Here is a 22,893-nt window from a genome sequence, read left to right as displayed (position 1 = left end):
AGGAATGCGGGAGGAGGCTGAGTGCGCCCTGGATCCAAGCTTCTCATCCAGCCAGTGTCTCTCTTCCACCCTGATGTCCTGTAGTCTGGGGACTGGGGCAGAAGCCCAGAGGCAGATTTGTTATTTGGCTTTCCCAGCCCTTCGCATTCCTTTCTAGGTCCTGACACTAAGTTAATGCAGAACAGCGGCAGGACAAAATTCAAGAGAACAAGTATTGATCGCCTAATGAATACACTGGTGCTCTGGGTAAGGCTTCCCACATATGGTTCCTGCCCCTGCCCTCCTGGTTCTCCCTGGGCGGGTCCCTTTACTTCCATCTCTCCTCTCTGGTCAGTAGTCAGCCTTCAGGTTTTAGCTTTAAAGCCACTGACAGGTCAACCACTCAAAGACAGTGTTTATTTCAGGCTCTTTTTGGACTTGGAAGATGTTATTTAAAAAACCTTAGGAACGTGCATGAATCAACAACTTAAAGAAAGTTAAAACAAATCTTCCCTTCTCTGGATTCCAGTTATGATGGTGACTTAGTGTAGCATGTGACCTTCTGTTTGCTTTGCCAGGGACAAGGAGGCCTTCATGGGGATGGAGAGCGAATTAAAAGAAAAATTTCCATTTGGAGGATGGATAGCAGGGTCTTTTCCCCTGACTTCCAAGAGCAAAGGATCCCAAAGGAAAAGTTTCTGTTTTAGTTTTGGCAATTCCTGAATCCTTCTCTTGTTTGGCTAAAAATTTGAGCTCCTTGTTGGGCTCTCCTCCCCTTCTTGTGCTCCCACTGCCTGCTGCCTGCCCCCCACACGCCAGCTTGCAAAAGCTGGGGTCAGCCTCTGGTGAGACAGTTTCCTCCCTGGCCTTGAAGGGTTTGCAGAAACCCCAGTCTGAGAGGCTATCAGGCCAAGGCTTGCATCGCCCCCTGGTAGTCCTTGGGCATCAGGATGGTTCCTGCTTTGTTTCAAAGCACCCAGAGTGGAGGCAGCTTTGAAGATAGATGTCTGAAATCATGCAATGGTCTCAATTTTTTTCTTTTAAACCACCAAAACTTTCTTATGATCCTTCTTCAAGGACTCCAAGCTTTATAAGTTTTTTGACTATTAAGAAATCTACGTTTATGAAGACATAATTTGTGTCTTGGTTAAAAAACTTTTTTTGGCAATCTGTATAAGATAATGAACATTACAGAAACTTGGCATTTAAAAAAATATATTAATTAATTTATTTATGGCTGCGCTGGGTCTTAGCTGTCGCATGTGGGACATTTAGTTGCAACATGAGAACTCTTAGTTGTGGCATGTGGGATCTAGTTCCCTGACCAGGGATTTAACCCAGGCCCCCTGCGGTGGGAGCGTGGAGTCTTAGCCACTGGACCACCAGGGAAATCCCGGCATTTTTGTTAGCTTGTAGAGGCTTAGCTCTGGTAAATGGGTGATTTCTAGTAAGCTTCTTCGGTATGTTGAAAGTAGCTCACCCCCACTCTTACCATCTTTGAGGTCTCCCAAATGTTCTAGGATGTCAGAGTGGGAGCTACACAACCATTTCAGCCCTCCCAGCATACAGTTGAGAAAACGTCAAAGTCCACGTGATGGTCAGTGACAGACTAGAACCTGTCACCAGTTCTGGGCGCTTCCCACTAGAGCATGCCACCATTTTAAAGATGCCTGAGGGGCTTCCCTGGTGGCTCAGTGGTTGAGAATCCATCTGCCAATGCAGGGGACACGGGTTAGAGCCCTGGTCCGGGAAGATCTCACATGCCACGGAGCAGCTAACCCCGCGAGCCACAACTACTGAGCCTGCGTGCCTAGAGCCCGTCCTCCGCAACAAGAGAAGCCACCGCAATGAGAAGCCTGTGCACCACAATGAAGAGTAGCTCCCGCTTGCCACAAATAGAGAAAGCCTGTGCGCAGCAACGAAGATCCAACACAGCCAAAAATAAATAAATAATAAATAAATTTATAAAAAAAAGAAAAGATGCCTGAGCTTTCAAGAGCTCAGGGTACCAGTGGTGACCTTCAGAGATGCACTTGGTTTTGAGGGCTTCCTAAGTGGCAGCTTAGCCTCTGCTTCTCATTCCTCTGCAGATTTTTGGATTTCTGGTCTGCATGGGGGTGATCCTAGCCATTGGCAATGCCATCTGGGAGCACGAGGTTGGGACACGCTTCCAGGTCTACCTGCCCTGGGATGAGGCGGTGGACAGTGCCTTCTTCTCTGGCTTCCTCTCCTTCTGGTCCTACATCATCATCCTCAACACCGTTGTGCCCATATCGCTCTATGTCAGGTATGCGCTCTCTCTGCTCTGGGGTCTCTCCAGGGAACTCAGGTGGTCCCTTGGCAAACTTCTGTCTTCTGTGAAGACGAAATTCTCGAGAGTGAACTTGGGGTCCTCTCCTTCCTGTGCTGTGAACATTTTATATTATCTGTTTATCTTTTTGTACAAAGCAAACTTCACCACAGTTTCCTGGCACTTTGGATTGTATTAGAACAGAAACCATATTGGTTTATTCAGCACATATTTATCACATGCCGACTTTGTGCAAAGAAGCATGCTAGGTGCTGTGGCACATACAAAGATGTATTAGGAATGGATTTCCTTTCCTCCAGGAGCTTCAGTCTAGTAGAGGGAGATAAATCTGAACATGTTATAAAACAAAATGGGAACTAGTGCTGTAACACCTTCAGTGTTACCCTTATGTGTAAAGCAAGGGGACACAGTTGATGTGTGTATTACATCACACAAGCCTCTGCCTTCAAAAGCAGCAAACTGGTAGGGGAGGAGAGATGCAAACAGTGTAAGACACCGAGCTACCATGCATCCCACTGAGATACCACAGAGGCACAAAGTGCCATGAGGGTTGGAAGAGCATTACTCCCCGCATAGTTAATCAGAGAGGACATCTTTGAAGAGGTTGCTGGTGAACTTGAGCTTTGAATGGTGGCAGGGATGGGTGAAGGTGGAGCCTGGAGGAGAGGGCTGGAAACAAAGGCACAGAGATAGGGACCTTGGAATGGTTGGTCCTGGGACAGTTTGTCAGGATCATGGACTGTGAGTGGGGGGCTGTGAGACAGAGAGCTGGAAACATAAGCTTGTTCCCTATTGTGGAGGGTCCTGAATCTTTGCCAATCGACTTTTACTTAAGAAACCATTAAAAGATTCTTTAAAAAAATCTAAAGAATGCTTTAGGAAGTATTGGCTGGCAGTGGCATACAGCATGAATAGGAGTAAGAGGACACCTAGGATGTTTGCAGGAAAGAGAATGTTAACAGGGAGAATGAACAGGAAGGGCGGGGGGATGCAGGAGGAAGAAAGAATGGCAAGAAGAGAGAAGATCTTTTTGTATTTAGTGCCTTGGACTTGAGATAAGAGAACCTGTGACTTTTTTTAATTTATCAAATTGTATACTTTATTATTATTTTTATTATTTTGGCTGCGTGGCTTGTGAGATCCTAGTTCCCTGACCAGGGATCAAACCCAGGCCCTCGGCAGTGAAAGCGCAGAGTCCTAACCACTGGATCGCCAGGGAACTCCCAACCTGTAACATTTTTGAGGAAATGCTTTACAGAGATGCTCAGATCTCTTCCCATATGTTGTTTTTTGTTCACATAGATTCCCCTAATAGTCCTCAGATCTCCCCACTAGCCACTGAGTCCTAGTGCTGTTGACAGTGAGTAGGAGATAAGGAGTTTCTGTGCTGAGGGTGGACAGTGGACAGGGGCTTTTGAGCATTAGGAGGAGACTCACAAGGCTTGTGGTTTAGTCCTGCCTACTCAGTAGCCACGTGACCTCAGGCAAATCCACAGTCCCTTAGGGCCTTGGTTTTCTCATGTAAAGTGGGAAGAATAATACCAGTTTCATTCTCTTAATAGGGACATTTTGATATAAGATACAAGATTGGAAAATACATTTTAAAAATTAAATTACTATACGAATAATGGGTGGTATTATCATCACAACTCTGGTATTTCATTACTATTTAAAGGTTTTATTGTTTCCAATCTGATTTTTTTTTTTCCATCTTTGGACTTCGCTGTCTTTGTTTTGTATCCAAGTTCACTCGAAGCCTATGGTAGCTGCCTGAGAAAGTTTCTAAGTGTCATCAGGTTACAGTATGTGTTTGCGGGGAGGGTGGAGAGGGGACGCTTGATCAGCAGAGTGGGGCAAAGGCCATTAAGGCATTTCCAGCCAGCTCATTTTTTGTGTGGTAGCTGGATCCTGACAGCAGCCTCAGTCAGGTTGGAAGCAGGGTTCCAGATGTGGCCCCATTGCTTGGCTGTGCTGGACCTAAACATGGGGCCCTTTCTGAGATGCTGGCAGTCCAAATCCCAAGGGTAATGCCTGGTAAAGAGGATGATGCGAACACACCTTGGGATGCTGAGAGCCCTGTGCCGTTGTAAATTGGTGTTATTCCCCAGACTCTTGAGGCCCCGCTTCCTTCTGGAGTCAGCATCTCAGTCTGCCCCGCCTTCTTCCCAAACACCCCAGGTCAGGTTGTGCAGCCCAGAGCTGGGCGGAAGGAGCGAGCTCGCCTGTGTTCGGGCAGCAAGGCACGGGCTCCAGGGCCTCCTCGGTTTCCTCTCCCTGCAGGGACGTCTGTGTGCCTGTGGCACGCGCAGCACCCTCATTATTTCTTTTTCTCTTTGTTTTTTCTCTTCCTTCCCTCTTGCACTTTCTCTTGTTTTCTCTGCATGGTTTCTGTATTATTAGTCCTGAGGTAAGAACTGGTCGAGTGCCTTGCCCGCAGTCCCCTCTCCTCTGCCTGTGCCGTCTGTCCCGCCTGCCCAGGCCCTTTGCACCTTTTTTGTCTGGAGAGCGTCAGAGGGTCAGGGTCGGGGACCCCCACCTTTAGGCTCTCCTTGCCCTCCCGCACCCAGGTGCCCTTGCCCAGGTATCCGCTCCACTCTTGTTTCTCCCCAGGCGGAGGGCCTGCAGCAAAGGCCCGTGGGGGTGGGGTCCCCCTCCCCTTCCTGCCCCAGCCTCACCTCCTGTGCCCTGTGCAGCGTGGAAGTCATCCGCCTGGGCCACAGCTACTTCATCAACTGGGACAAGAAGATGTTCTGCGTGAAGAGGCGGACGCCCGCGGAGGCCCGCACCACCACCCTGAACGAGGAGCTGGGCCAGGTGGAGTACATCTTCTCCGACAAGACGGGCACCCTCACCCAGAACATCATGGTCTTCAACAAGTGCTCCATCAACGGCCGCAGCTACGGTATGGCTGCGCCTCCAGGGTCCGAGGGCTTGCGTCTCGCCTGAAGGACTGTGCTACGGGGGCTCCCACAATTGTCTTGATGTTTGGGTTTTACTTCTCTCCTACCTGGGTCTGTGGGACTTGAGAGGGTCTGCTCTGCGCCCCGGGTCAGGAGGTAGACACTGACAGTGCTTCCCCTCTCCTCTGCTGGTGCCCTCACCCCGATCCCAGCTCCAGGCAGTAGGGGAGCTCCTTGGCTGTTTGAAGTGAAGCCCAAGACACTGGCTCCTGGGCACCCCGGCCAGGTTGGACCTTGTCAGCCCTGCTGGAGTCTAGACTCTCCCTGTGTTGCTGTCCAGGGCCCTTGTGAGTCTCTGGAATGTGACCATGGCCTTTCCAGTGTGGCCCCGCTGCAGTGGCCTTGTGGCTGAGCTGCTGGGATGGCTTGGTCAGCGTGTGTGGGGTCTTTTATGCAGAGTGAGCCCCTCTCCTAACTGCTTTCTCTACTAACCCAGGCCCCATGGCCAGTGTGTAAGGCTTTGTCTGTTGTGCAGGCCTAAAGAGCGAAAGGCACCCCAAGGGGCCTGGGAGCCCTGGGGACATGGGTGTGGAATTGGAGCTGCCCTGGGGGGAGAGCTGGAGCGTGGATGGGGATGGAGAGCAGTGGGTGTCATGGCTTTCAGTCCTGGAGTTCTGAGGATCCAGGGTGCCTGCGCCTCCTGTCCTTTGAGTCAGCCGTGTGAATCTGGGTGACATTCACTCAGTGACTAGGGTTGCGGGTTCCAGATGCCTGGGGGGGTCCTGTGCTGGAGGCTTCTCCCCCTGCTCTGTGAGATCTCGAGCTCTGACGGTGCTCCTCCTTCTGTCCTGGCTGTGTGTAGGTGATGTGTTCGATGTCCTGGGCCACAAAGCTGAATTGGGAGAGGTAAGGTCCAGACCCCATGGTGATTGTCTGTGCCAGTTAAACACAGGGTGCCCGGGCAGGGTTGGTGTGGTTAGGAGTGATGTGTTGTCTGGTCAGGAAATGGAAGCTGCTTGGAGGAAATGGTATTCTAAGGAAGAGCTGGTAGCAGAAGTGGGAATCTTGAGGTCCACAGTGGACAGGATCTTGGTGGGGACAGCGCCTCCCTGGGAGGCAGCCTCTTGACCCACCCTTTCCTGATCACCCTCTTACCTGCTCCAGAGGCCTGAACCCGTCAACTTCTCCTTCAATCCTCTGGCTGACAAGAAGTTCTTATTTTGGGACCCTACCCTCTTGGAGGCTGTCAAGATGGGGGACCCACACACGCACGAGTTCTTCCGCCTCCTTTCCCTGTGTCACACCGTCATGTCAGAAGAAAAGAACGAAGGTGAGGGACTTCACTGGAGGTCTAGTGGTTAAGCCTCCATGCTTCTAATGCAGGGGGCACAGGTTTGAGCCCTGGTCAGGGAACTAAGATCCCACGTGCCGCATAGCACGGCCTTAAAAAAAGAAAAAGAAAAACGAAGGTGAGCCGAGGAGCTGGCTTGTGTTCTCCCCCACCTGGCTTGTGCCTTTGGGCTCGGGCTGTGGTCTGCAGTGTGGCTGCCTGGGGCTTCCTGGGTGGGACACTCAGCTGAGAATGGGGCCACTGACACCACCTGTGTTCTTCCTCCCCACCCAGGGGAGCTGTACTACAAAGCCCAGTCGCCAGACGAGGGGGCTCTGGTCACCGCAGCCAGGAACTTTGGTTTCGTATTCCGCTCTCGTACACCCAAGACCGTCACTGTCCACGAGATGGGCACAGCCATCACTTACCAGCTGCTGGCCATCCTGGACTTCAACAACATCCGCAAACGGATGTCAGTCATAGGTGAGGCCGGGACGGGGGTGCTGGGGACATTCAGGGGCAGCATGCAGACCCGGGATGGGTGAGGTGTACTGGGTGACCCTTGATGTTTTAAGGTTGGGGGGGCTTCACCTGCCTGAATTTTTCTGGGATGTTCTCCCCCCACCCCACCCGTAGTGCGGAATCCAGAGGGGAAGATCCGACTGTACTGCAAAGGGGCTGACACCATCTTGCTGGACAGACTCCACCACTCCACCCAAGAGCTCCTCAACACCACCACTGACCACCTGAATGTAGGCGTGAGGAAGAGAGCCCTGTGGTTCTGCTACTCCCGGGGTGGTGGGAGGGGCTGGGGGCTGACTCTCTTGACTCCTTCTCCAGGAGTACGCGGGCGAAGGGCTGAGAACCCTGGTCCTGGCCTACAAGGATCTGGATGAAGAGTACTATGAGGAATGGGCCGAGAGACGGCTCCAGGCCAGCCTGGCCCAGGACAGCCGAGAGGACCGGCTGGCCAGCGTCTACGAGGAGGTTGAGAGCGACATGATGGTATGGGCTGCAGAACGGGCCAAGGGTGGGCAAGGAGGAGTCGTGCCTGGACTCTCGTCCCAGGGACCCTTGTGGTATTTTCAGCTGCTGGGCGCCACGGCCATTGAGGATAAGCTTCAGCAAGGGGTTCCAGAGACCATCGCCCTCCTGACGCTGGCCAACATCAAGATCTGGGTGCTGACAGGGGACAAGCAAGGTGAGAACCAGCAGGGCCGAGGAGATTGCATCTGGACACAGCCCCGTGGAGTCCTTGCATGAGCCTAGGACATTGGGCTGGCAAGTGCGCTGACCTTGTCGGGGGCCTGCCCAGAGCTCCTGCAATCTCTCTTGGTAGAGACGGCTGTGAACATTGGTTATTCCTGCAAGATGCTGACGGACGACATGACGGAGGTGTTCATCGTCACTGGCCACACGGTCTTGGAAGTGCGGGAGGAGCTCAGGTAAAAAGGCCCGAGGCAGGTAGATGCTCTGCCGTGTACCTGGGGATCGGGCAGAGGTTCCCCGATTGGGCTTGAATCCCTGCTCCTGTCCTGGCAGACCATGGTCTCGTTTCCCCCTTCACAGGAAAGCCCGGGAGAAGATGATGGACTCGTCCCGCACTGTAAGCAATGGCTTCACCTACCAGGAGAAGCTTTCTTCTTCCAAGCTCCCTTCTGTCCTGGAAGCCGTGGCTGGGGAGTACGCCCTGGTTATCAATGGGCACAGCCTGGTAAGTGTCGTCTTCCTTCGCTTGGGCAGTATCTTTTCAGAGAGTGGCTCGTAGATCTTACCATGTTCCCATTTCCCTGGACTTCAGAGGGGCTGCGGTCTTACAGGGACTTGGACGAGCTGACCCTCAGGTCTCTCCTGGAGAAGACTGGGGCTGTCTCAGCACTCTGTGTTCCAGGCCCATGCGTTAGAGGCAGACATGGAGCTGGAGTTTCTGGAGACAGCCTGTGCCTGCAAAGCTGTCATCTGCTGCCGGGTGACCCCCTTGCAGAAGGCACAAGTGGTGGAACTGGTTAAGAAGTACAAGAAGGCTGTGACCCTTGCCATCGGGGATGGAGCCAACGACGTCAGCATGATCAAAAGTGAGTGGACTGCGTAGGTGTGGCGGCTGGGCGCTGGGGAAGGGAGAGGGGCCCAGGGAGGAATGATGGGGGAGGGGGCCAAAATGTGATGTGAGTCTGAAGGGTGTGGCTGTCTTCATCCTGTTGTGTCATCTCTTGTCTCTGCAGCGGCTCACATTGGTGTGGGCATCAGTGGGCAGGAAGGGATCCAGGCTGTCCTGGCCTCCGATTACTCCTTCTCCCAGTTCAAGTTCCTGCAACGCCTCCTGCTGGTGCACGGGCGCTGGTCCTACCTGCGCATGTGCAAGTTCCTCTGCTATTTCTTTTACAAGAACTTCGCTTTCACCATGGTCCACTTCTGGTTTGGCTTCTTCTGCGGCTTCTCGGCCCAGGTAATGAGCTCCCCACTGCCCTGACTTGCCAATCCTTAAGCTCCTTAAGGACAGAGATTGTGTCTGTCCTGTTCATTGCTTGGTCCCCTTAGGGCCTGGCTGTTGTCTGATGCATGCATTTAAGAAAATGCTTGTTGAAGAATTGGAGAGGGAGTTCCAGAAAATTCCTTAGGCCTCCACATATGCCACGTCGGCTGTCTTCCTCCGCCTGATTTGTAGTGAAGAAAGACTGCATGTTCACTCCTCTCTCGCTCCCTGTTCTCCTTCCAGACCGTCTATGACCAGTATTTCATCACCCTTTATAACATCGTGTACACCTCCCTCCCAGTCCTGGCTATGGGGGTCTTCGATCAGGTATGGGGGAGTTGGATGACCGGGCGGGCTGGGGAGAAAGACGTTGCTGCAAGAGAGCCACCTGATAGTGGTAGGCTTGTGCCCACTGCCTGTGGTCCCTGGGAAGGCAGTTCTGTGAGCTGGTCAGGGTGTGGCTGGTTCTCCCTGTCAGCCACACCTGACCTGTAACTCCCCTGGGTTGCTGAACAAAAGATGGATTGGGGGCAGCTGGCTTGAGGTCGGATATAGCTGTCGAAGAATTTAGAAGAAAAGAGGCAGGGGGACAGAGTCTGCCCTCAGCCTTCCTGAGTTAAAGCGGCAGCTTCTGAGGCATCCTGTGCCACTGGCCCTCTGCACACAGGATGTCCCGGAGCAGCGGAGCATGGAGTACCCTAAGCTGTATGAGCCAGGCCAGCTGAACCTCCTCTTCAACAAGCGGGAATTTTTCATCTGCATCGCCCAGGGCATCTACACGTCTGTGCTCATGTTCTTCATCCCCTATGGGGTGTTTGCTGAGGCCACCCGCGATGATGGCACCCAGCTGGCTGACTACCAGTCCTTTGCGGTCACCGTGGCCACTTCACTGGTCATCGTGGTCAGTGTGCAGGTAGGAGGCAGTCCGGGAACTGGCCTCCCCTCTGGAAGGGGTGGGGCTCCTGTCCTTGGGGTGCACTGGGCACTGCAGTTCTGTTCCTGGGAGGGGGGACTGGGGTTTGGTCGGGGGGGGTGCTCCTTCTGCCTGTAACAACTGCTTTTTGCAGATTGGGCTGGATACCGGCTACTGGACGGCCATCAACCACTTCTTCATCTGGGGCAGCCTGGCGGTTTACTTTGCCATCCTCTTTGCCATGCACAGCAATGGGCTCTTTGACATGTTTCCAAACCAATTCCGGTTTGTGGGTGAGTGCCTGTGGCTTCCTCTTGAATCAGTGAGGAATCACAGTTGTTCTGGGACTAATGGGGTAGTTAGGCATTTATTCAACCCTCTTTATGTGCCAGGTATTCTGCAGGGTGCTGTCAGGATCTAGTATCCGACCCAGGCCCTGCCCTCAGAGGGTCTCCATATCCATGAAAATGAAGAACAGCCCTGCCAGGCTACAAGGGAGGCGAAGGGGTGGCAGGCTTCATGGTCAGCAGAATGACTGTTTGTGGGGTGGTCAGGGATAGTCCCCCAGAAGAGGCTGCTGAGGGTGTGGCCAGGACTGGGGAGCCAGATTCCAAGCCGGAGAGCTGGAAGTGTGAAAAGGCTGTTTATTTCTAGGAAATAGAGAGTGCTCCAGCTAGGGTAGGACAAGAATACCCTTTGAGAAGCAGTGGAAGAGAGGTTAGAAAGGCAGGCCATTTGAGGAGTCAGAATGCCAGGCTCTGTCAGGTGTGCACTTGACTTGCCAGGAGCCTCTCTCTCTTTTTTTTTTTTTTTTTGGAGGAGAGAGTGGGGAATGGCATCAAGGTACAAGGGTCATCAGCAAAGCCCTTTTGAGGAAGAGACATTGGCACAGAGAAATCTGAATGAAAGGAAGGAGTGAGCCATGTGCCTCTGTGGACAGGAACAGCCCAGGAAGAGGAAACAGTGATATGGAAGCCTTAGGTGAGGGCTTGTGGGGAGGTCGTCAGCAGCAGAGGAGCTGGGGGAGTGAAGGAAACGAGGTTGGAAGGTAGGGCTGAGGCAGGAAGGCAGAGATGAGAATCAGTCCAGATCATTTAAGCCTTTATAGGTCAAAGTAAGAACTTTGAATTTTAATCTAAATGTGATAGGAAGCCATCATCAGAGGGTTTTGAGCAGGGAAATGTCATAAACTGATTTATGTTTTTACAGGATCACTCTTACTGTTTTGTGGATAATAAAAGGTAGAGGGCAAAGGTAGAAAACAGGGAGACCAGCTAGGAGGCTATAGCAGTAACCCAGGTGACAATGATGGTGGCTTGGAGTCGAGTGAAAAGTGGTGGAATCCCATAGATATTTTGGAAATGGAGCCAGCAGATTGGATGGGGGCCTGAGATGGTGGGGGTAGGAACCAGGTTGACTCCGGGGCTTTTACTTGGAGCAGCTTAGTGGGTGGTGGCATCTCCTGGGCTGGGGAAGACGTGGAGCAGATTGGGGTGGAGGAAACAGTAGTTCACTTTCAGCCGTGTGAAACCGAGGTGCCTGTTAGATGTTCAACAGAGATGTCAGGTTAAGGCAGTTAAAGAAGTAGGTCTGGGGACTTCCCTGGCGGTCCAGTGGTTATCATTTGGCGCTTGCACTGTAGGGGGTGCGGGTTCGATCCCTGGTTGGGGAACTAAGATCCTGCATGTCGTGCAGCCAAAAAAAGAAAAAAGAAAAGACAAAACAAAACAGGTCTGAAGTTGTTTTCAGAGTTTGGAGCTAGAGTCCAAGTTGGAGATAAATATTTGGAGAGCAGAGAGAAAGAGAAGACAAGGATGACTTAGGTTTTGAGACTGGGGAAGTGGGGCTGCCAGAAAAAGAAATGGGGAACTCAGCGGGGCAGTGCTGCCCTTTCACCTGCTTTGTGACTCCCAAGGCCCCTGACTCCTTTGTTCCCAGGTAATGCCCAGAACACCCTGGCCCAGCCCACCGTGTGGCTGACCATCGTGCTCACCACAGTCGTCTGCATCATGCCTGTGGTCGCCTTTCGGTTCCTCAGGCTGAACCTGAAGCCGGATCTCTCAGACACGGTGAGAGGCCAGCCTGTCTGCTTTGGGGGACGGAGCCCGTGTGTCCGAAAGCCCTCGGGCTTAAATACGCCTGTGGTTGCAGTTTCTGTTAAGTGCGTGGACGGTGGTCCTCTGCCCTTCCTGGGGACAGACAGCCTGGGCAGTCTTGGAGGTGCCCGTGCCTGCCCCATCCCAGGCGCTCTGGGGCCCTTCCCTGAGGCGGTGTCTGACGCTGCCACGCTGACGGAGGCTCCTTCCCTCGTGCCTCCCCCGCCAGGTCCGCTACACCCAGCTGGTGAGGAAGAAGCAGAAGGCCCAGCACCGCTGCATGAGGCGGGTGGGTCGCACGGGTTCCCGGCGCTCCGGCTACGCCTTCTCCCACCAGGAGGGCTTCGGGGAGCTCATCATGTCTGGCAAAAACATGCGGCTCAGCTCCCTGGCACTCTCTGGCTTCACCACCCGCTCCAGCTCCAGCTGGATTGAGAGCCTGCGCAGGAAGAAGAGTGACAGCACCAGCAGCCCCAGCGGAGGGGCCGACAAGCCCCTCAAGGGGTGACGGCTGGGACGGGGACGCCCCTTGCCGGTGATCAGCGCACTCAGGGCTGGCCGGCCACCGAGAGGACAACATCTCAGAACTGCGGGTCCTCATTCCTTGCCCAGGTCCTCATCCCATCTCCCCTGGTAGACTCTGTCCTGCTGGTCCCACTAGGAGTGGCTGGGGCATCCCCAGCCCAGGGCCCTCCTAGCAGCTGGGAGGGTGGAGGGGGCCGGCCCCAAGGGCAGAGTGGGGGCTGACCAGCCCCAGTGGGGGATCAGATGTGGAACCAAAAACAGAAGAAAAAACTGTGAGAGATTGTGTCTGCCCCTGCCCTGCCTGGGAGCCCACAGGGAGACTGTAATCTCTGTATTTTTTTACTCCCACTCCCCAGAGGGGCCCCAGAGCCCCTGTTCCTGAATTACACAAGAATGTATCATGCCGGGAAGCCAGAGACCTGCTGGGGCCCTCGGCCCCTCACAGTGTGTGTGTCTCTCCTTGATGTGTGTTTGTGTCCAGTTTGGTTTTGTCTTTTTTATTTGGCAAGTGGAGGAGGCCTTTATATGACTTTTATGTTGTGATTGGTGTCTTAACTCTCCTGGGGAAGAGGAGGCCGGATAGATGTGGAGCGGTTTGGGAGGGGCTGATGCCCACGAGGGACAGAGGCTGACCAGCGAGGGAGGTGCCTGTCAGCCACAGGGTGCGGGGAGAGTATACAGGGGTCTGCTCCTGTCTCCTTCCTCACCTTGAGAGTGAAGTGCTACCCCTCCTCAACACACGCAACTCCTGGATTCCGTGAGTCCTGCTGGTATTGGGCTGGAGCCTAGGAAAGTGGCCCTGTCCTTCTCAGTGACCTAAAGCTGGGTGTGAAATGTAGTCCTAAGAACATTTTCTTTCATTTTAAATTTAGACCCAAGTTTACTGGCAGAGTCTGTTCTGACTTTCCTTCTCCCTGTTCGTTGGTGTCTTCCTGCGCCTGAGGTGGCCCAAAAGGGGAAGCTGAGCACCATGAGATGAGGCTAAAGGGAAGCTGACCTCTACTTCTCCCTCTGGTAAAAGAGGTCCCGCCCGCTCCAGGCCCAGCACGCGGCGGGGTTTGGTGGGGTCCCTGTACTGAGTGGTGGGGAAAAGCAGAGGAGGCGGCTGCCCCGCGCCTGGCTTGGTCTGGACAGCAGAGCTTCGGCCTGCCTGTCCTTCCTCTCCATCATCTACACCTAGGAAGCACTTCCCCAAATTACGTGTCTCCCAAGTTAGTTGCTACCAAATCAGTCTCGGGAAGAACTTTTTCCTTGTCTTTGGTAGTGGAGAGGGTTACTCAGGAATGGTGTGGAGCTGGGAGTGGGCTATGTGGGAGTCCCAAGGGAACTGGAGGTGGGCTGCGTTGAGGCAGGGTTGGGTGGGCAGGGGGTGGGGGCGGGGAAAGCTTGACAGGGAAATTCTTTAGGCCACATGGTTTACAAACCCAACATCATGTCTGTTTGTGTGTCTCTCAAGGTGAGAGTCTGATTTTTATACCAAAGAGGAAATGATTTTTTTTCATATTTTGTTTGTCTATATTATATAAATATAAATATATAAATATATATATATATATAAATATATATATATATATATACACACACAGTTATATATATATTATTTTTTTGGTTCTCTCTCGTTTTTTAGGGAGGGAGGAAAGTACCAAGTTGCAATGAGCTGTAATTAAGGAACATTCTGTATAATTTATGACACATTTCTATACTTGCAAAAATTATATCATTTTATGGATATAAGAGAAAAATGCCTTTTTATAAAATTCCAGTTTCTGAGAAGTGTCTAATTTGTCTCTTTTCTGATGTTTAACCAAGACTGGTGGTAAAAGTAAAGACAGATAGAAACTGTTTCTTAAATGGAACTGAGTGGGTAGATGTGGGCCGAAGTGGAGAAAACAGAATCTGACTGGTGGGGTAGAGCACCTCCTCTGTTTGCACACCTTCTGGTATCTGAGTTTCAGCTGGAAGATGGGGCAGTGGGCGGGACTGAGGTGGATCACAGGGACTTTGTGTTCTGCTGATGGCTGGGTGCTTAGGACCTTGACTGTTTGCTTTTCCAAACACAAGCCAAACTCATTCCTAACACATACCAGATAGGTGGGTATGCGTAGGGGAAAGGACCGGGTAAATATTTTGATTTTTTTTTTTTTTTTTTTTTTTTTTTTTTTTTTTAACCACCACCCCATGCCTTTTCCATTAGCACAGGCCTCATAGCCTCCCATCTTCCTGGCTTTTCACAGAAGTAAATATTAAGGAGCCTAAGTAGGGACTTCCCTCGTTATCCACTGGTTGAGGTTCCACACTTCCATGGCAGGGATCCCTGGTCAGGGAACTAAGATCCCGAATGCCGTGCAGCTTAAAAAAAAAAAAAAAAAAAGAAGGCAGCCCAAGACTGCAGGAAGTGAAGGATAGCAGATAAGGTGTGCTTCTGTCTTTCAGGGAGGGAGGAGGGTGAGGAAGCCAGGCGAGCTCGTGTCCTAGGAGAGCTCAGGGCTGGTGCTGGACTCTGATGCCCGTCAACTCCCCCACCCCACCCTTTCGTCTTCTGACCTAGCCAGTCCTTTCTGTCATGGTGGCAGTCCTTCCTCTTCCTCCCTTTTTTCCTTCTCAAAAATAGAGATTTCTGGGAATTCCCTGGTGGTCCAGTGGTTAGGACTCCTCGGTCCCACTGCAGGGGGCCCGGGTTCAATCCCTGGTCAGGGAACTAAGATCCCGCATGCCTCGCAGCATGGCCAAAATAAATAAGTAAATAAAAATAAAATACAAAAATCAGTGGTGCTTAAGCTTGGAGGAAAGACATGGAGATAAGATCAGTTTTCCCCCTGAGGAATAGTCCAGGGCAGGGAGAGCCCACAGACCCCTGGGACACAAACTGGTACCTGCCTCCACACAGGAAGAACCTGTTCAGGTGCAAATCAGCCTTTTATCAGAGGCTCTTTCTGGAACCCTGAGCCTCAGGCAGCAAGTGGCATCTGGCCTCAATCCCCCCACCCCCAGGACAGAGAAACAGGCCTTAATCCCTTGAGGCTGGTTAGGCTCCCAACTTTCCTGTTCCTGCCACTTTTCACCCCAACAAAGGGCTGCTGCCCCTCACCCTGTGACAGATCCTCAGGGTCCCCACTCCCCACCCCACCCACTGCTGACCTACAAGAGAGGTTTCAGAGGACAGATGAAGTGCTATTCAAGCATGGAGAGAATGTTCTCCCCCACTTCTCAAATGAGCGGCTGAGGTCTCCCCTCACCCAGGATCCCATTATACATATCTGAGGGGCAGGGCCTGAGTTATTTTTACTCTCATTGCTTCTTCCAGATATCTTTTCTTCCATCTCTAGATAAGCATGAGTTGGAGTCTCCTGCCGCTCAGATAACTCATTTGTTCTTGATTTCCTACTTCCTTCCCTGCACTCACTGAGGACTTGGGCACCTGGCTTACTGTCTTCCGGTCCCTTCTCCCCGGTCCCTTCTCCCACCATTACCCTAGTGCATTCTCGGAATGTGTGTCTGAGAAATCTGTGTGATGCCCTCACTTTGTTCTCCTTCGGCCTCCTCATTTCTGAGGGCATTCACCTCCTCTCCACAAAACAGTGCACTCCCAATGGGCGCCCCACTACCATCGGGAGTGTCACCTCCAAAAGGTCACAATCCAGCATTTGTCTGTATCCTTCAGCTCCTCTGCCTCTCACCTGTACTCTTAATACATACTACAAACTCCTCCTCTTCTGGTCGGGCAGCTCCTTTGTGTGGGCTCTTGCTTCGCATCCCAGCCCATAGCCTGTGGTCTGGTATTAACCACTCTGCCCAGCAACACTCCGATGCTGGGTCAACATGCCGTGTCCCATGGTGAGCTGTCCATGTGAAAGGAGGAAGCCGCGTGACCATGTTGAGTAGAGGAGCTGGGAACTCACAGACTCCCGCCCCAGCAGGCCTGTCACACAGTGAGGCAATGCTGTGCATCTCTGCTTACTTTCATTCTGCTTCCCCTCAATGACAATTCCTAACTTTCTTCTCTTTCCTCAACTCCTTCCCACCATCTCCCACCCTACCCCATGCAGATGGTTCTACCTCCTACTTCACAGAGGAAAATAACTTCATCTTTCCCCATCACCTACAAGTTTCACTCTGCAGAGGCAGGGCACGCAGCCCCCATCCTCTAACCTTCCATGATCCCCCATCCATTGTCCTCTTTATCTTACCTTCCCCTTCCTCGCTCATGGTTCTTCCCTTTACCAAATAAGGGTGCTCAGCTTTTCCCGCACTTGCCCCCTCCTCAGCCCTGTAAACTACTTAGTGATCTGTGTCCTCGTCCTCTTCCTGCACTCCCTACCGTCTGGCTTCTCCTTGACCCACCCCTCAAATGCTCTCACCAAAATCGCCTTTGACTAACATGTGGCCAAGTCCCAGGTTTGATCTTACTTGCAATCTCTTAGTATTTGACTTTGTTGACTTATTTCCTTGAAACTCTGTCATCCATTGGTTTAAAAACAAAACAGACAAGCAAACAAACAAAACCCCTCTTGGTTTCACTTCTGCCTCTCTGGCTGCTCCTTCTCAGTCTCCTTTCCTGGAGCTCCTTCCTCTGCTCTTCCTCCACATGGTACCATTTTGGCTCCGAGTTCTTCTGGTCAGTGCAAGGTCCTTGAATGGCCCCATCCAAACCCATGGTTTACATAAGATTTGGGAGCATCACCATGGTTCACCTCCAGATTGGACTTCTCCCTGCTCACCCCCATGCTCTAGGGCCTGTATTCAACTATCCACTGGACTTTTCTCCTTGGATGACCCACGAGCACCTCACATTCAACATGCCTCCAAATGAACATTATTTCCCCCAGCACCTGCTCCTCCTCCGGCACCCTCTATTTCAGGGAATGACATGCTATCTTCCCAGTTACCAAAGCCAGACTTGCAGGTCCTAGAGAAAACCCCATACATCTGCTCTGGTGCCACCATGTTCCATGTTGTATATTTCATCTTCCTTGATGTTTAGCGTGAAATGAATTAAACTGCAATGTCCTGAGCCACTATTTCCCAGTGATTGTGACCAACCAAATTTCTGGCCCTAAGGGGGAGCCATATAGGTTGAGATTCAAAACACAAAGACATTTTTTCTGCCAGAAAAGCTGGATAACACTACATTCCTTGGTGCTGCAGGAGATAATGGGGAGAGACCAGAGGACTCAGGTCAGATAGGCAGGTGGCTGCAGCATCGCACCATTGCCACCCCCTCGAGCACAGAGGAGGGAGTCACTGATAAAGACCCAGGACTAGGGACTGTGGTCTCTACTCAGGAGGGATCGGTTATTAGGAGATTCCCTGCACCAGCAGCTGGAGCTCTAGGGCTGAAGGGAGGAGCTGAATTCTTCCTCTTATCTCATTTCTCAGAACAAAGTTGGGAAGACTGAACCCAAGTTTTTACATTGTGTGGGGGAGAGTTTGGGTTTGGAGGGCTACCTCCTAAGGTCAGGGATGGGGGAGGCGATGGTGGCTCTGACTGTGTCCCGTGGAAGACACGGTGTCTATTCCAGGCTTCAATGCAGACGCTCCTCTGGGGCTTCATCCTCCTATCTTGAAGAACTGTGTCCTGACCCCAGTTAGAGATGCTGACCTCCTCTCTGACTCTCCCAAGACTTCAGGAAGCTTTCCAGTTCTCAGTGAGTTGCTGAGAGCTGCGCTGCAGTGGCAGCAGCTGAGCCAGCCAGGGAGGGTGTAGCCTTCATATTGCTGAGTTGCGACAGGGAAGTCTTTCCCAAACATTTCCTAGGGCCTAGAATCCATCTAAAAAAAAAAAAAAAACGTTATGGGGTGTTTTCCCTTAAGAAACGAGTGTTTCTGGACAAGAGCATGAGATTCCCCCTTGGCTAGGACAGCTTGAGGCTTGAAGTCTGTCTGGGCCGGAGGTTCTGCAGAAATTTTCCATCTGCCCATGACTGTAGGATCCAGAGGCCCCAGCCACCCTGGGAAAGGTCAGTTCTGTGTGCCCCAGGGCCCAGCGGGGACTAGTGTGGGTCCAAGTACCAGGAAGAGGCGGAGAGGGTGCCCAGGTTTACTCAGGGCCTGCAGGAGGTGAGGAGGGGGTATGGGTGGAAGGAAAAGACCATGTCCTGCCCCACTCCCTGTGCAAGCCACTCTCTTGGCCCTGCTCGCCTTGTGGAGCCAGCCCGGGTGCCTCTCTTCCCTGGTCACCCTTGGATGTGGTGCTTCTGCCGGAAACGCCCAGGTGGAGGGCTGCTGTGACAGGGCTTCAGGTTAGGAACCTGCTCCCATCAGAGCGTGCCTCTGTTCCTCATAGCGGCCCCAGGCTCCCCTGCCAGCACAGCGTGAGGAAGGCCAGCAGTTGCCCCTGCAGGGAAAGTGGCTTCTCCAACGCCTGGTGACCCTCGGGGCCAGGGCGGGGGAAAACGCAAGAGCTTGGATCTTGGGGTTGGGTCTTTATTGGAGAGGAAGGGACGACTCCTGGAAACCCAGCAAGTCTGATCTGTGGGAGTGTTAATCCAAATTTTAGAAACAGACTGACTGAAATAAACAGGTGTTTATTTGGGGCTTGTTAGGACTGCAGCCAGCCCCAGCGGTGCACCCTGGAGGGAATTCAGGTTGGCAAAAAACAGGATGCAGGCCCTAGAGAGTTAAGGTACATATCAAAGGAATAATTTCAGTGATCCCAGACTCTTGCACCTTTCCATACACAGAAAAGCACTAAAATCATTAACTTGAGATGTCTCTTTTTTTGTGATTAGCAATAATCTTTTGATGTTTGACTACTTTTGTTTGTTTGTTTTTCCCCAGCAAAAACTCCTATATATCCTGGCTCCTCCTTTGCCTCAGAGCTATATGAGAGGCTGTCTCCTGGTCTGTAGTTCTCAGTAAAACACAACTCGCAGCTTTTAGGTTGTGCAGTTTTTGGTTTTGGTTTTGTTGTTCTTGTTTTTTCAGTCGATACTCCTTTATAATTTCGATTTGTCTTCAGGAGATACAAAGGATACAGGAAGCAGGCAGGAGACCTTCATGGCCACCAGTGATGGCTGTTCTCTAGGTTTGCCCCAAGAAGAGGAAGAGACAGTCCTTGACTCTGTCTCTGGAAGTAGCATAGTGGAACAGGCCGACTTGTCCCAGCAGATTTTCTGCAATATCTCAGCCAGTGGTTCTTAATCTTATTGACTCAGGGTCCGCTTAAAACTTATGCAAGAAAACGTTCATGTGTCTTTACAGAGTGCATGTAGCTTAATGGGCTCCTCAGCTGTCCATCCAGGGATGCCTAAGGTAGGTCTGCTGGGTACATTTATGGGCCCCAGGGCAAGTAACAAATGGAGGCCCACATACCACTTGTCTGAGTACTGAGGCCTTAAGAGGTCAGGCTAACACACTGTTAAAGTGTGTTCTATCCTTCTACCTTGACAGATATATCTTCATAACAACTTGGAAGGCCAGGTTTGGATTTAAAACTTGCCACTCATGGCTCCAACCCTCAGTCTGTACCCTTTCCCTTCCCATTCCTCTCCCCTCCCTCCATTCTGCACTGTGAGGGGTCTTGCATGCACACAATGGACACTGCAGCTCACAAATCCAAGCTCAATCTGCACACCTATGAACAGTTGTTCCTGGCCACCTACTGAGGCCAGGTGTGCACACTTGTAGAGCGGTCTGCCCACCTGAGGATGTCCCAGGCAGAGGCCTGCAGAGACCCTGGAGGTAATGGACTCAGGCTACTTGGGCAGAAAATGCCAGAGTCTAAAATAAAACAGTGCTTCTGGTGAATGGCTAGCTTTTTAAGTTTCCAATCTGGGATGAACTATTACTTTTATAAAATGCAATGTAATTTTACTAGCACTAGCTCTAGCAACGCAATGAATTACATTAACACTACTGGAAAATGGAGGATGATCAGGAGCTTGGAAGTTGCAGAAAGTCAAATTGTGATAAAATTTTCTAAATGCTTTCAATTCCTATATTTAGTGTGTGTTGTGGACCAGTAACAAGAAGTTTGCTGACTGGTAGTGGTTAGAGAACCACTTTGAGTAGCCCTGGTCTAGAAGGAGTCAATGTGGGCTCCAGAAAAGCCAGTCCCTAGAGTGGGGAGGCCAGAGGAAGGCCCATAGTGGTGGTGAGAGGGTGCTCTAGATGAACCCAGAACAGTAGCCTTTCTTGCCTGAGTCTAAGAGTGGTATAAGAAGAATACCTGCTTTGGGGATATAGACCCTTGAACTGTGTGGAATTCTAGCATAATTTATCCAGAAGTCCAAAACTCCTTATGTTGTATCATGGCACTAGGCTTCTACTTGGCCTACAAGGATAGACGAGAATCAAAGTCAGATTACATATTCATAACTAAGAAAATCTGTTCTATAACAGAAGAGCTTGACTATTAAAAATAGTTATCCATATAATAAATACTACAAAGGCATGAAGGGCTTGCTGCCCTTTTTTTTTTTTTTTTTTTTTTCCCTTGTCCTAGCTGGAGTTGCTATGGTGTCCCCTGCCAGCCACAGCTGATTACTCATTCTGTATCCATCAACCCATCATTCCTTTTTCTTTCTTTCTTTTCTTTTCTTTTTTTTGTATCCATAATTTCTTGACTCTTTGGTTGTACAAACATGGGCTCTAATCACTGTGTGCTGGTTTTCTTCATTCTTTCCTCCTAGCATTACTGTCGTCTGTAATACAGTTTTTTTTTTTGTGGTACTTGGGCCTCTCTCACTGTTGTGGCCTCTCCCGTTGCGGAGCACAGGCTCCGGACGCGCAGGCTCAGCAGCCATGGCTCACAGGCCCAGCCGCTCTGCGGCATGTGGGATCTTCCCACACCGGGGCACGAACCCGTGTCCCCTGCATCAGCAGGCAGACTCTCAACCACTGCACCACCAGGGAAGCCCTGTAATACAGTTTTTACTTGATCTACTGAAATCATCACACAGTGACATAAGCAGAACCCGGAGAGAAGAGGGGAGGGCAGAAAAGGCTGGTGAGATGAGATGTGACGTGGAATGAGATGGGATGAGATGTGAGGTGGAATGGCCACCATCATGAATGATTGGGACTTTCCTATTGATGGACCAGGGCAATGATTGAGGCTCTGCAGGGCTTCCAGAGGCAGTAAGGGGAATGCTGAAAAGAAGGTTCCTGCAGCTGCAGGTTGGCCTCTGCTCACAGAGTCTGCATTGTCACCAACTGGGTCAACTAGGGAGAAGAGCTGCTACATGCATTGCAGAGTAAAAAGAGAGAAAAATATCCTCACCCTGGGCAGATCAAGAGTCTTCATTTGTAGGTGTGCCCATTGGGATGAGAAAGGGGATGGAGATAATCTTGCAGATACAGGGTTATTTTCCTTTGGAACAAACAGCCACTCCTGGATCTTGCAAGCCACATAGTGTGGCAAATAAATAAATAAATAAATAAAAAAATAAAAAATAATTTATTTTTATTTTTTTAACATCTTTATTGGAGTATAATTGCTTTACAATGGTGTGTTAGTTTCTGCTTTATAACAAAGTGAATCAGCTATACATACACATATATCCCCGTATCTCCTCCCTCTTGCGTCTCCCTGCCATCCTTCCTATCCCACTCCTCTAGGTGGTCACAAAGCACAAAGCTGATCTCCCTGTGCTATGTGGCTGCTTCCCACTAGCTATCTAAAAAATAATAATTTAAATTAATTATTTAAATGTGCTATCCCTTTAAGACAATTTTAGACATTTGCTGAAGGTAAAACTGAAGGGGAAAATGCTAAGCTTTGAATTAAATAAATGGCTGGCTGCTAGATTACAAGATAAGAAGAAAAGAATTCAAACTGATGTCAGGTTAGCAAATAAAAAGAGAGAGAGAGGACTGAAATAAATAAAATTATAAATGAAACAAGAGGCATTACAACTGATACCACAGAAATACAAAGGATCATAAGGGACTACTATGAACAAATACATACCAACAAATAGGACAACCTAGAAGCAATGCATAAATTCCTAGAATTATACAAGCTATCGAGACTGAATCATGAAGAAATGGAAAGTCTGAACAGACTAATCACAAATAATTGAATCAGTAATTGAAATTTCCCAAAAAGAAATGGCCAGATAGTTTCACTGGTGAATTCTACCAAACATTTAAAGAAGTAATGCCAGTCCTTCTCAAAGTTCCAAAAAATTGAAGAGGAGGAAACACTCCCAAACTCATTTGATGAGGCCAGAATTACCCTGATACCAAAGCCAGATAAGGACATCACAAGAAAAGAAAACTATAGGCAAATATTCCTGATGAATATAGATGCAAAAATTTGCAACCAAATGCTAGCAAAATGAATTCAATAGCACACTAAAAGGATCATACACCATGACCAATGCACAGTGTTATAAAAATTTGCATGATTAAAAAGCCCACTAAA

The 22,893-nt window shown here is 50.6% G+C and overlaps 1 protein-coding gene across 3 annotated transcripts in view; it reads left to right on the top strand.

Annotated features, from left to right (window-relative positions):
• Nucleotides 1–13,062, top strand: part of ATP8B2 (ATPase phospholipid transporting 8B2) — a 21,852-nt gene extending 8,790 nt beyond the window's left edge. For 2 of the 3 annotated variants that reach the window (XM_007457992.1, XM_007457993.1), the window contains 18 exons: nucleotides 158–246; nucleotides 2,070–2,266; nucleotides 4,984–5,192; nucleotides 6,053–6,096; nucleotides 6,355–6,520; nucleotides 6,815–7,003; nucleotides 7,157–7,272; nucleotides 7,361–7,525; nucleotides 7,610–7,721; nucleotides 7,860–7,965; nucleotides 8,090–8,234; nucleotides 8,412–8,595; nucleotides 8,743–8,966; nucleotides 9,237–9,320; nucleotides 9,661–9,906; nucleotides 10,061–10,199; nucleotides 11,845–11,975; nucleotides 12,232–13,062. In XM_007457992.1, coding sequence (XP_007458054.1) covers nucleotides 158–246; nucleotides 2,070–2,266; nucleotides 4,984–5,192; nucleotides 6,053–6,096; nucleotides 6,355–6,520; nucleotides 6,815–7,003; nucleotides 7,157–7,272; nucleotides 7,361–7,525; nucleotides 7,610–7,721; nucleotides 7,860–7,965; nucleotides 8,090–8,234; nucleotides 8,412–8,595; nucleotides 8,743–8,966; nucleotides 9,237–9,320; nucleotides 9,661–9,906; nucleotides 10,061–10,199; nucleotides 11,845–11,975; nucleotides 12,232–12,510 — 2,825 coding nt within the window. In that variant the 3' untranslated portion in view covers nucleotides 12,511–13,062. Of the gene's footprint in view, nucleotides 1–157; nucleotides 247–2,069; nucleotides 2,571–4,983; nucleotides 5,193–6,052; nucleotides 6,097–6,354; nucleotides 6,521–6,814; nucleotides 7,004–7,156; nucleotides 7,273–7,360; nucleotides 7,526–7,609; nucleotides 7,722–7,859; nucleotides 7,966–8,089; nucleotides 8,235–8,411; nucleotides 8,596–8,742; nucleotides 8,967–9,236; nucleotides 9,321–9,660; nucleotides 9,907–10,060; nucleotides 10,200–11,844; nucleotides 11,976–12,231 lie in introns of those variants that run through there. The other variant, XM_007457994.1, reaches the window with a different exon arrangement.
• Nucleotides 13,063–22,893: the final 9,831 nt, after the last annotated feature.

Source organism: Lipotes vexillifer, unplaced genomic scaffold, assembly GCF_000442215.2.
Source record: "Lipotes vexillifer unplaced genomic scaffold, Lipotes_vexillifer_v1.1 scaffold238, whole genome shotgun sequence".
In the NCBI taxonomy this organism is placed as follows: domain Eukaryota; kingdom Metazoa; phylum Chordata; class Mammalia; order Artiodactyla; family Lipotidae; genus Lipotes; species Lipotes vexillifer.
This window is presented reverse-complemented; position numbering and strand designations above follow the sequence as displayed.